Source organism: Sinocyclocheilus grahami, unplaced genomic scaffold (assembly GCF_001515645.1).
Source record: "Sinocyclocheilus grahami isolate Dianchi unplaced genomic scaffold, SAMN03320097.WGS_v1.1 scaffold2473.1, whole genome shotgun sequence".
Lineage (NCBI taxonomy): Eukaryota > Metazoa > Chordata > Actinopteri > Cypriniformes > Cyprinidae > Sinocyclocheilus > Sinocyclocheilus grahami.
The window spans coordinates 4,588-17,458 of NW_015507652.1; the positions used below are offsets into that span (position 1 = coordinate 4,588).

The 12,871-nt window shown below is 41.1% G+C and overlaps 1 protein-coding gene and 1 long non-coding RNA gene across 11 annotated transcripts in view; both read right to left on the reverse strand.

Annotated features, from left to right (window-relative positions):
- The window catches only part of LOC107575115 (uncharacterized), a 6,194-nt gene extending 4,581 nt beyond the window's left edge, over positions 1–1,613 (reverse strand). The window contains exon 1 of the long non-coding RNA XR_001607808.1: positions 1,601–1,613. This is a non-coding gene — a long non-coding RNA (uncharacterized lncRNA). The remainder of the gene's footprint in view (positions 1–1,600) is intronic.
- A 2,464-nt stretch (positions 1,614–4,077) lies between these two features.
- Positions 4,078–12,871, reverse strand: part of LOC107575114 (septin-4-like) — a 32,396-nt gene continuing 23,602 nt past the window's right edge. For 6 of the 10 annotated variants that reach the window (XM_016261527.1, XM_016261521.1, XM_016261524.1 and 3 more), the window contains 10 exons: positions 12,494–12,805; positions 11,209–11,305; positions 10,700–10,786; positions 10,498–10,621; positions 10,182–10,316; positions 8,427–8,544; positions 8,244–8,345; positions 7,529–7,625; positions 7,203–7,365; positions 6,226–6,769 (listed from right to left, as the gene is read on the reverse strand). In XM_016261527.1, coding sequence (XP_016117013.1) covers positions 6,547–6,769; positions 7,203–7,365; positions 7,529–7,625; positions 8,244–8,345; positions 8,427–8,544; positions 10,182–10,316; positions 10,498–10,621; positions 10,700–10,786; positions 11,209–11,305; positions 12,494–12,760 — 1,413 coding nt within the window. In that variant the 5' untranslated portion in view covers positions 12,761–12,805 and the 3' untranslated portion in view covers positions 6,226–6,546. Of the gene's footprint in view, positions 4,356–6,225; positions 6,770–7,202; positions 7,366–7,528; positions 7,626–8,243; positions 8,346–8,426; positions 8,545–10,181; positions 10,317–10,497; positions 10,622–10,699; positions 10,787–11,208; positions 11,306–12,493; positions 12,806–12,871 lie in introns of those variants that run through there. The other 4 variants (XM_016261530.1, XM_016261529.1, XM_016261522.1 and 1 more) reach the window with 3 other exon arrangements.

Consider the following 12,871-nt stretch of genomic DNA (forward strand, 5'->3'; position numbering starts at 1 on the left):
ACGCACTCACACAAACACACACACACACACACTCTCTCTCTCACACACACACACACACACACACACACACACAAACACACTCACACACTCACACAGATTCGTTTCTTCAGTCACATGCCATCTGTTTGGGGGGGGGGGTTCATGATTTGTGCATATCAGCTCATCTGAGTAGGAGTTTAAGTAAACGAATCAAGCAAACACAGAGTGTAATCTGTTCAGTGGAAAATCAATGTCAGTAGAGTTTCAGCCCTGGTGTGTCTCTGTGGCTTTTCCTTGTAAGGGCCAGGACTTGTTTGAATGTCCTCACTGATAAGACCTGCGGGGGTTGGGTGCAGGAGGAGTGTGTCGCAATCGTTCCTAGTACACACTGTCTATAGACAACAACAGGAGCCTGCCAGCGCTGCGGGTCGAAGAGTCAGTCCAGGCCCTGCTGCTGTTCAACCAGACAGAGATCTCTCTGGAAAACAAAGGGATTCAGAAGTCCAACTGCATCAATACATTCTTCCAAAAAGAGTAAAAATCCTCAATACTTCAAATCCATTTGCTGTGTATTTGTAATAAAGGAGACTGCTAGTATCTCGGCACGTAATCCTTTTTTGGAGACACAGCATGTGAGCATTGTATTTACAGCCAGGTTTGATATATAAAGTGTGTTCTGGTGATAGTTCCTCTTTGACAGCACTGCCTTCATCATCATCATCATCATCATCATCATCATCATCATCATCATCATCATCATCATTATTAGTGAAGCTAGGCTTTACATTTGTCTTGTTTCCATTTGATCGATTTGATCTTATTTTATATTTATTTAGTTGTAGGATTTTAGTCACTGAAAGTAAAGCAGAAATGAGATGTTTGTGTTGTCAGTGTGACGGGGCTCTGAGCTGCTTTACTCGTGGCTGCATGCGGCGTGTGGAGAGCGTGTTTCTTCACTTCTCTCATCTAACGCTCCTTCTCTGTGTCATGCGTCTCTGCGTCTCTCTGCTCGTCTGAGTTCAGGGTGTGTTGAGTGACTGTTAAAGTCTCCTTTAACTGTGTTTGGATCGCATCACCGCATCACAGATCTCACATTATAAGTAGATCCTTCTGTTTTAGGGTGCATTTCACTGCGGTTGAAGAAGAAATGTGTTGTCTTTCTCCAGAATATTCCTGCGGCTCACTGCCGTCACATCAGACGCCGTCTGTACGGATCTGTCCAGCTCTTTCACAGGCACAGGACACGTGGTTTGGAAAATAGATGGATGGATGGACAAAGATATTTGAATTCAAATAACAAATTATTTGTCACCTGACAGTACATTTTTAACAGCTAAAATATACAAGTTCATCTTGCATCAGCTTTCCACATTTAGTTTTCTACAAGTAACATCGCAAACATGTTCAATATAAAATGGCTAAATTTGAGCCAGTCGGTCAGTGATGTGATTCTGTAGCATTTTTGCTCTGATACTTCAGAGTCTGGGTTGCTGTTTATGTCGTTTTATCCCATGCAGAAGTTGCTATGTGGGTTAAAGGTCACATTTTGGTGTCAAAGTGTGAAAAAAGCGACTGGTTCTTTATTGTGACTATGTCCCTCAGTTTATGGTGTGATCAACACTAGGAAGAGCGTGAAACACATGGGAATGATGTTATTAAAAGAGTGACGCAGCTTCTTCTCTGGAGCAGGAGCTGCAGTCTGTGTTCACCGAATAAACTGATTTCAATTACAATTAAATAAACAAATAATAATAATGTCCTTTTTTTGTGTTTGTCTATGAATTCTCATTTCAAGCATTTAAGATCAGGAGAAACATGAATTGAGTGACCGATGCTCTTCTCTGTAATGATTGCTCTCTCATCTGAAACGCTCATTATTGCACTGCTCTTTTATAGGCTCACTAAACACAGTAGAAATGGGGGAATAGTGCCGTTGTTTTGCTAATAAAGGGTCAAATTACAATCATTACAAAACACTGCTCTTTCACCTCATCCGCCCCCAGCAGCAGCAGTCTGAACTCATGGTGAAACCGCAGCGCCGAGGTGAAAGGCCAGGATAAAGCGTGAAGGCAGAGCAGTTTTGTGCTGTGAGAACGTGTTAAAGCGTCACAATAAATGTTCAGTCAACTTGCTGCAGGAATACAAGCCATCATTGACATGATTTGCTGCCTGGTTGCATACAAATGCATCTGCGAGTTTGAATGAAGTAAATGAAATTAAAGCCAAATCACAATTTCAAGTGTTCTTCTCTGTCCAAACGGATGCATTGATTGTGAGGATCATGTGTTCAAGGCTCACTGGGGTTACATTTGCTTTCACAAACAGACGCCCACCTGCACTGATAAAGAAGGTTTGCTGTTTGTCCGCACGTCCAGCAAATCTCAAAGCTCTGCAGCTGAGTTAATATCAATCAAATACAAATAATTCAGTGTAACTGTGCTGAGCTCTTTACTGCCGACCCGCGGCACACAGCAGATGAGACGATGTGGACGCTCACAATCTCAAACCAGCGGGAGACTGTTCGGTTTTTAAGTGTGCTTGTGTCCTCGTTGAGGAACATAAACAAGAAGCGTCCATACACTTTCTGAGCAACTCTATGAAAACACATATGCATGAATGAATACACATAGAAATATGTTCAAAAGTGATAGGCAGAGCATTAGGTGGACAAACGGTATATATTTATTACTTCAAAAAGCTCTAGTTATTCCATCTTTATCAATCTTTGAAAAAAGTAATGTATTAGTTTCAAAGCTCTAATACAGTTTAATTATTTGAAATGAATATAAATATTATCCTTATAGCTAGAGTCTACAATCAGTATAACAGTTTTATGAAATATCCTTTTAAAAATGACTGAAATGAGTACAATAACAACAACAGAACAATATAGTGCATAGTGAATGGGTTTATTCACTCGCCGCTGACACCACAGCTTTCAGAACTTAAAGCTGTTTGATAATATTCTCCATTTCACCAATATCACCCAAGAAAATATATTCCATGTGGAAGACATATCAGTTTTATTTCTTACATGTCTAGATCACAGAGACTGAACATCGCAGCACAAACAGAATCACACGCTTCTCTGCAAACATGCACTTGTTCAAGACTGGAGCATCTTATCCAGAGCAGAAGCTGTACATGTGTTAGCTGTTAACAAAAATACAGTACTTTATTTCTCCAATAAGAAAATAAGTGGATTTTTTTTTCCATTTAAAAACTTTCTAAAAGAAGCTTTTGCGGTTTTGTATATAAACAAAACCAAAGACATACGTTACAACCAATGCAATTAATATACGTACAAAATAAAGTTACACATTGTAAAAAAAAAAAACTAAAAAAAAACTTTTCCATTGTATCTATCCTATGATATCAAGCACTTCTAAGACAATCCTGGGGTAGAAACACATACTGGACAACGAGCAGAGCTGCTGTCTTCACCGGCCCCGGAGCCGACTCCAGGGTTACACAAGGACATGGAGATATAGCTCATTAATAGCTCGTCAGACAGAATGCACTCAAACAACAGACAGAGCAGAAGAAAGCTTCCAAACCACTGTTTTTGCCCTGATGCCACTGAATAACCATTCTGGGGTCCTCGAAGAACCTTTCAGTGATCAGTTCTTTAAAAAAATTGCAAATGTGTAGTTTAATAATCTACCTTTTTCCACTATAAAGAATGTTTTGTGCATTGAAAATGTTCCATTGATTCATATCAACATGCCTGGGTTCAATTTCAACCCAAAATTATATATATATATATATATATATATATATATATATATATATAAACAGTAATTTATATAGTTAAACCCAATACATATATTTGAAACTAATTTATGTAGTTAAACCCAATACATATATTTGAAACAGAATAAACATTTTAATACACCGTAACCCCACGTTACAGTAAGAGAATCCCCATTACCAATAATAAGAATGAAAATAATCAAAAATAAATAAATAAATACAAATTAAATCATTTAAAAGTAACATGTCTGTTTGCACTGCAGTGACTTTCAGTATTTTTTTTTTTATGTTACCTTATTATAATTTGGGATTCAAATGTTCTTCATTATAAAGAAAGTAACGTCACAACGCAAAAACAGTTCATGTTTTGTTTTGTTTTTGGATGGGGGTAATGATGTTTTTGTCATTCTGGGCTGAAATGTGCCCCAGACATGCTTTAGTGGGACGTGAGGCCTGGTTTAATCTGTTCTGCCAGAGACGGCACACTCACTCAGGTGATACCGTGGTATTTCTCAGGTGTTACAGTGAAGGTGCTTCAGATCAGCGTACGCATGTTAATACGCCTCTCTCTGCGTGTGCATCTGCTCCTGGATCTTCTGCAGCATCTCCTGCATCCGCCTCAACTGCAACAAGAACAGAACCACAGTCAAACGCACAGCACCAACACCGATCCATCAATACTGACCAGCCGGGAAGTCTGAGTCACGTGACAGAAGCAAAGCTCCAGAGAAACCTCCATCAGGAATCTCCAGCTTAGCCAATCACAGTCATGTGAGCTAATAATCAATGCCTCCAGCACTAGAGCTCAGTGACACGGACACGTCTACATGATCAGTGGATGCTGGAAATCTATGGCGTTGTTGTGTAATGTACCACATGTAGGCTACGATCTGTACAGCACATCAACACGAACGCAACCGTGCACGGATTCATGTCAGTGATGCGCTAAATATGCATTTCCTTTGTGTTAGATTGAACATGAATGTCAGCATTTCCAACAGCTGAACTTTCCTGTCTAGTACTAATGTAAAAGCTAGAGTATGGAGCTGGTGACTGAATCCCGTCCTCAGCTGCTGCATGCATTCACTGTCAGCCAGTACTTCCACTCATGCCAGTTATCACCTGCACATGTCTTCATCTCAAGACATTCATCGGGTTTCCATCTCTATCATGTTCTGTTTTGTGTAGATCTGCTTCCTTGAGCTGATACAGCATTATGGTTCAGGAACTCAACTATGCTGTAGAATAAGCTACCAGAATAAACCTTTGAACAATGCATCAAAATGTCCACAATGGTTGCGTATGAATGCATATCAAATCATCAATCACCGGTGTTTAGAAGACTTTAATCACAGACTGATTCCAGAGCAAGAAATCCATAACAGATAACGACTTAAAAGCAAAGCCTTCATGTATTTTCTTCATTCTACAGTAACTGCATCAGAATTTTAAAACAACGTTAATCTACTAATCTTTCAAAATATAGACACAATACCACGACTAAGTAAATGCTCCATTTTTGAAATAATTACAAAGCCTTCCATGTTGTGAGATGTTCAAGGGTTTTTTTTTTTCAATGTTTTATTAATGTTATATTCTTGTAAATCCTCTCTAATTCTGCTTCATTTTTGTGTGTGTGCATTTTTCTTGATTGTACAGCACTTTGGTTCAACATCTGTTGATGTTAAATGGGCCTAAACTTGAAGGGGAACTTAATGAGAACACTTTATTATTTATTTTTTTAATATACTGTATATGTGCTTAAAGGCACAATATGTAATTTTCGCCGCTAGAGGGCGCGTATTCCAAACAAACGAAGAGACAAAGGTGTAGTTTGATGACGCTGTGACTGAGTGAGGAATCATGGGAGTTGTGGTCTTCATCCGCACAGCCGATGCAATCCGACGGGACTCGGGCAGAAATCATGTTCATGGGTGAGCTAATGATTTATTAACGTAGTAGAATGAAGCAGAGTGAGGCTGAACGCCGTCGAAGAGAAACGAGGCGCTGAACGAGCGTGACACACGGCTGGAAAGCAGCGGAGCTTTTATTATGCCACAGTCAAGTCGTGCGTATGTGGGGTAAAGCAGCGCTGTTTTATCATACTAGATACATTTAGTTCTGTTATAATGCTACTCTGTGCGGTCGTCACCGGTCTATTAAAACACACAACATATTAAAGCGTCTTTGGTGTTTCTGTTGGAAACCGAGGGGTTATGACGTCATTAGCAGGCGACACTATGACACTATAGACACGCTCCGTGCCACTAGTTAAAACTGCTTATTTCTCTGGATTTAAACATTCTTTGAAACATTTGGGATACTGTAAGTACACAAGTCAGCAAATATATAACACCGTTCTAGTGGTTTTTTAATAAAAAAAATCTTACATACTGTGCCTTTAATTGTCATTAAAATCATATATGTGTGTGCTGGAGATTTCTCTGTAAGTACACAAGTCAGCAAATATATAACACCGTTCCAGTGGTTTTTTAATAAAAAAATCTTACATACTGTGCCTTTAATTGTCATTAAAATCATATATGTGTGTGCTGGAGATTTCTTAGTCGGATTCACCCAGTCTGGGATGCAGGGTTAAAGTGCATCATGCCAGAGATGTGCAGGCGTTGGAAACTCTAATAAACACAGATTACACACTTACACACACAGCATGTGCTCTACTCTACTGCCTGATAGCGCCGTATGCACCTACAGGGGGCGCCAGTGACCCATCTAACAGTGAACTGGACTGTGAACTGGTTGATCTGAGCGTCCCGTGCTTAAATACAGTGATGGACTACATATGAGCCGCAGCTAGGACCCTTTGGAGTGAGGGTCGGCGCTGGGTGGGGGCTCTAAGTGAGGATCCTCTGGCTCCGAATGCTGCTCGTGATGCTGCGTTTGCTCGTGTGGCTCTCGGCTGGGAGAATGCCGTACCTCCTCGTCTTTCTCGCGGATCAGCTTCTCCGTCTCGGTGTCGGTGACGCCGGGCACCATGGGAATGGGGAAGTCGGTGCCGCTCTCCCTGGTCAGTTTGCTGCTCGGAGCAAAACAGCACATGCATGCACGAACGGTCAGTTTCACCGGCATGAGAACTGCTGTCGCAAACTGCAGCGCCAAAAGCATTGTACAAAAACAAGGTGCATATTGATGCTTCATAAGCCATACAGCAGAAAAGTTCATTAGAGCTAGAACTGATAGATGAACTATTATCCAGCATAAAATGAACATAATATGAAAAGTAATCTGCTGATATTCAATTTATTGTGTGTGAATATATATTCAGTTCATAATGTGTTTTAGTGGTATAATATTTAGTTGTGCTCTGCAGTTTGCAGGTAAATCTGTGCAGTGGAAAGGAAGTGACGTGGTTTGGCTCATCAAACCGAACATTAAAGTGAGCGTTATGAGTGACTCGAGCGTGATGAAGTGTGCAAGCGCGGTCTGCTGGCTGGAGGACGAGTGCGTACTTGCGGTTGCGCTCTTTCACCACCATGCGGGTCATGCTCTGGATGCAGTGCGCTCGGTAGTTCTCGTAGTGTGTTTCCCGGGTCACGTCCTTCAGATCCTGCATGTGTGATCGGACCAACATGTTCCTCAGCTTCACGAAGTCACAGTGCGCGGGGTTCTCCACTGTCCAAAAAACACACACACAGTACATATCCAGTCTGCTAATGATCATGAAATATGATGAATATCTTCATTTGGTCTTGTAAATGTAAAGAATTCAATGTAAAGGCAGTCCCTGTATGTTTGACTGGTTGTTTCTGAGGCGTGTTTGTTGTCAGGATCATACCTTCTACTATTCCCCAGGGGTACAGCCGTCCTCGAACCCTCTTGCCTTTAGCTTCCACTACTATGTTACTGCCGATCACAGCGAAGGGAATGCTGTCCTACAGGAGAACCGTCAGACCAATCATCTCAACACAAATCACACTTCACAGGTGCCACTTTCACAAATAGCCCTTACGAAACTAAAATATTGATGCCATTATTGAATAATGCATTTCCATATATGGGAAACTAGTGCTTATATTTTATCAATATACTGCAATATACAGTATTCATGGACCATGTATGGCTATATACTGATAAAAAAATATAGAAAGCAATGGAGAAAACTTGCACTACATTTTTATGTGCAATAGCTTTATTGAAACACAATTTCAATTTCTCAAGAATCAAGTTTGTTAGGATAGGACAATATTTGGCTGAGATACAACTAATTGAAAATCTGTAATCTGAGGGTGCAAAAAAATCTAAATATTGAGAAAATCATCTTTAAAGTTGTTCAAATGAAGTTCTTAGCAATGCATATTACTAATCAAACATTAAGTTTTGATATATTTACGGTAGGACATTTACTAAATATCTTTTTGAAAAATGGATAATTTTGACCCATACAATGTAGTGTTGGCCAGGGTCACATATAAGAAAACAAATACCTGAAAAATACTGAAAACAAATATGAAAAGTTTTGGATTTTTGGACAGTTGGATGTCTTTTCTGACCTTGAGCTCTTGGTCTTGCTGTTTGAAGTCCTCATCCTCGTCTGAATCACAGTCTGGAAACTGGTAGATCTTTATTCCGAACTGCTCGATCTCCTCTCGGATCTGAAGGGTTTGACACTGAAGTCAGTTCACGGCACATCTGTACACACACACGGGACAGATCTGGACAGCTTGAGCACTTGCCTTGATTTTCTTCTCCTTGACCTCCGCTGGGGTGAGCGTGTCAGCTTTAGCTAGTACAGGAACAATGTTGACCTTCTCATGAAGAGCCTTCATAAACTCCACATCCAGAGGCCGTAACCTGACACACCAACACACATTAACCACTCTCACAACAGAGCACACTAGACCATGGATGATGGCAGGAAAAAGACAGTCCTAAAGTTTAAAACTTTTGTAGTTTGAATCATCCACAAGAATTCTCAACAGCGCTATGAAGTTGACAAAAAAATAAAAAAAATAAAAACGTGGCTTGGCTTGCCTTCCTGTCAGTGACCGCAGTGACCACACATGACCAGCACCACACATGACCAGCACCACACATGACCAGCACCACACACAGATGCACTGAGACAGATCATTACTGTGCGCTATAACTGGAATAAGAGATGGACTGTTTTTCTTTTCTTTGTACGAAAAAAACTCATAGTTGTTACTCTGTATGAGCTGTAGGGTCTGGAAGTAATATTTCAGACACACATCAAGCTCTCGATCTTGGTCGAGAAATACAAAGAACATGTAAAAGCCATTGAGGGAACAAACACGTGGAGCAAAAATGTGTCTCTGGAGCACAAAAGCAGTGTTAAACAACAGAGCACACTAGACCATGGATGATGGCAGGAAAAAGACAGTCCTAAAGTTTAAAACTTTTGTAGTTTGAATCATCCACAAGAATTCTCAACAGCGCTATGAAGTTGACAAAAAAATTAAAAAAATAAAAACGTGGCTTGGCTTGCCTTCCTGTCAGTGACTGCAGTGACCACACATGACCAGCACCACACATGACCAGCACCACACATGACCAGCAGAGGGCACAGATGCACTGAGACAGATCATTACTGTGCGCTATAACTGGAATAAGAGATGGACTGTTTTTCTTTTCTTTGTACGAAAAAAACTCATAGTTGTTACTCTGTATGAGCTGTAGGGTCTGGAAGTAATATTTCAGACACACATCAAGCTCTCGATCTTGGTCGAGAAATACAAAGAACATGTAAAAGCCATTGAGGGAACAAACACGTGGAGCAAAAATGTGTCTCTGGAGCACAAAAGCAGTGTTAAATCGCTGGGGAATATTTGTAGCAATAGCCAACAATACATTGTATTAAGTAAAGATCATGTTTCATGAAAATATTTAGTAAATTTCGTACCGTAAATATATCAAAACTTAATGTTTGATTAGTAATATGCATTGCTAAGAACTTCATTTGAACAACTTTAAAGATGATTTTCTCAATATTTAGATTTTTTTGCACCCTCAGATTCCAGATTTTCAAATAGTTGTGTCTCAGCCAGATATTGTCCCATCCTAACAAACCACACATCAATGGAAAGCTTATTTATTCAGCTTTGGGATGATGTATCAATCTCAATTTCTAAAAATGTACCCTTATGACTGGTTTTGTGCTCCAGGGTCACATATATGGGATATGAAAGTGATGTGACGTGTGGCCAAGAATGGTAACCCATACTCGGAAATTGTGCTCTGCGTTTATCCCATCCAAGTGCAAACACACTATTGATATTAAAAAACGTTTAATATATGCACATACGCCCTCTGGAGTGAGCTGAGCGTTAGTGATTTCATCAAGGACAAATTGGCAGTATCTGACAGAACAGCTGTCATGGGGTTCGAACACCAGCCCTGAGCTTCAACCACTGCACCACACCAGCACAATGAAGCCAAATCCCTCTGATCAGATCTGCTGGCACTCGTACCCGTGACCGAAGGGTGAGATGAAGTAGAGGCAGCAGTGCACACGGTTATCCTGAATGTTCTTGCGGTTCAGTCCGCTCTCGTCTCTGAAGTACTGCTCAAACTGCTGGTCTATGTAGTCTGCCACTGACTTCCAGCTGAACACAAACCCACAGATCAAAAACTATACGATATTACATCAGCTGTGAAGTATTTTATAATGCATGGTAGTATTTGCTGTACTGCCTTTAATTAATGCATAAATCTCTGTCTTACAGTGAGGATCTAATGAGATCCAACCATTCGTCATTTTATGCAGAATCAGAAACGCTAATGTACCATTCAGTGTTATTGACAGCGTCCCCGAATCCTGGTGTGTCCACGATAGTGAGCTTCAGTTTGACGCCCTTCTCCTCGATGTCCACCGTGTGTTTGGTGATCTCCACCGTCTGCGTGATCCTCTCTGCCAACACAACACAGCCGTCAGGACCGTAAAGTGAATATTCACAGCACACACAGTGTTTGAGCAGACAACAGTCACCTTCAGCATTCAGCAGCTTTCTGTCTTTGTAGAGATCTGTCAGGAACAGACTGTTGACCAGGGTGGACTTTCCCAAACCTGACTCTCCTGTGAGGAAGAAAAACCCCATCATCATCATCAACACCAGTGATACTAAAGCAACAGCTCACATAAAAACTAATATTCTCTCATCACTCCTCACAGCAGACTGCAGCTCAGTAATACAGTACCATCGTGTCTCTGACGTCATATCTGAACGAACGCGAAGGTTTGAGATAATAACAGCTTTGAGTTCAGCTGTGACTCCAGACGAGTGCTTGGTCATATGGACGACTGTCATTTCATGTTTTCAGAGCTCGACCGCCTCAATCCTCATTCACTTTCAGCAAGTGGAACAGAGTAGCGTGAACAGTTTGGAAAATGGCGGTTCACTAAATGATTTTTGGCCGAACTATAGCTTTATTATGCAGAAAAGGAGAACACACACTTTTCACAATGTTTGTTTTGAAGTTCAGTTGATGTTAAATTACCTGCTACCATTAAAGTGAAGTCAAAGCCCTTCTTCACAGATTTGCGGTGAACCTGATTTGGCAAAGTCGCAAATCCCACATACTCCTTGTCCTGGTCCTAGCAAGAAATAACAGAAAAGAGAGAGCATACAAACAGTTAAAGAATATTAAAACTGCATTTTTAACATTGTAAAATCAGAAAAATACAATATTAATTAAAAAAAAAAATAACCGTTTGATCCCATTAATAATGCACATATACAGTATATATATTGGATAAACTACTCCTGCAAAAGTAGTCGATAGAGAGATGACCCAAGAAGCAATAGCCTAATGAAACAATATTTTCTCAATACTGATTCGAAATAGTGAAACGTCAATCTTCATTTTGTAGGCATATCTCGTATTATCCTGGGCCAGTTGCATAAACTTAGCCTCTATGTTAACAGTGACTTAAGAACTTAATGGCCAGTCTTAAAGAAAAAAATGAGATGACTAACTTTTAAAACGAGTCTAACCCTTGCGTGCAGCACTCAGCAGGAGCTGACACTCTCTGGGAGGCGAACCAGAGCCAGGCTTGAAGAAGCGAAGCTGTGGGTGGAGGGTCAGAAACCCAAGAAGAGCTTTACGCCTTTAATTATCATCTTTTACAAACAGCCTACAGAGTCCAGTTAAAAAAACAACAACCTTCATTCAAATGTAAATCCATCCTCCCAAAAAGGAAGTGACACATGAAACACAAGCTCAAGAACAAAAATATGGTTCTGATTCAGAACATAAAAACAACAAAAGGTAACCATTCTTAGACAAAATGAAAAAATGTAACTGCATGCTCCCTTAAGCCCTTATTTCTGTTCTCCATATTTTTGTAAGGAATCCGTTATAGTGTGCAGTTACATTTTTTCTTCATTTAGTCTGCTCCATTAACTTGCACCTCACAAAGGTGTGTGTACGTTTGTTTTGCTACTAAAGCGTTCTTAGACACCCATGGGTGCTACTGAGATCCCTCAGAAACAGTCCTGTGTCAGCAGTGGGATATAGTGATGGTACTGGATGGTGATATCACAGTATTTTGATATGTACCGTGGTACAGAAGGATTACCATTAATGGTGCTGCTAGAAAGTTACCAAAGTATGACACCTGGTATTCCAAGCGTCTTCAAAGAATACCGTGGTTCATGCCAACATGGTACTATAGTACGTTTTGGTTAGTCATTCTCATAGTTGTTCGGAGTGATATTTTGGGCTGTTTGCACACAGACTCTCCTGATGGAAATCAAACCCTTGCTATCCCAGCATGCTTTACCTCAGCAGAGTCATAGGGGTCGTAGCAGCCCCAGGGGCTCTTAGGCCTGGATGGGCTGATGGGAGACGGCAGGCTAAAGTGGCCCCGTGGAGCCCCGTGTCTGGACTCGTGCTCTATCTCTCCAGGGCCCCTGGGTGCCGCCGCGGGCCTCAGGAAGGTGGGTGTTCCCTGGGTGTGGGGTCTGCTGTGACCCTCGCCCTCATTATCGGCCCTATGGGGCCCGTGGTGTGCGAACGGGTGGCCCTCTCTGGGCGGGTGATGTCCCATGATGTGCTCCAGCTCCGAGTCCTCCGAGTCTTTCTTAGTGAAGTGCTGAGGTCAGGAGGGTTAGGACAAGTTTGGGGTGGGGCCAGAACACACGGGCAGGTGTGAAAGTGG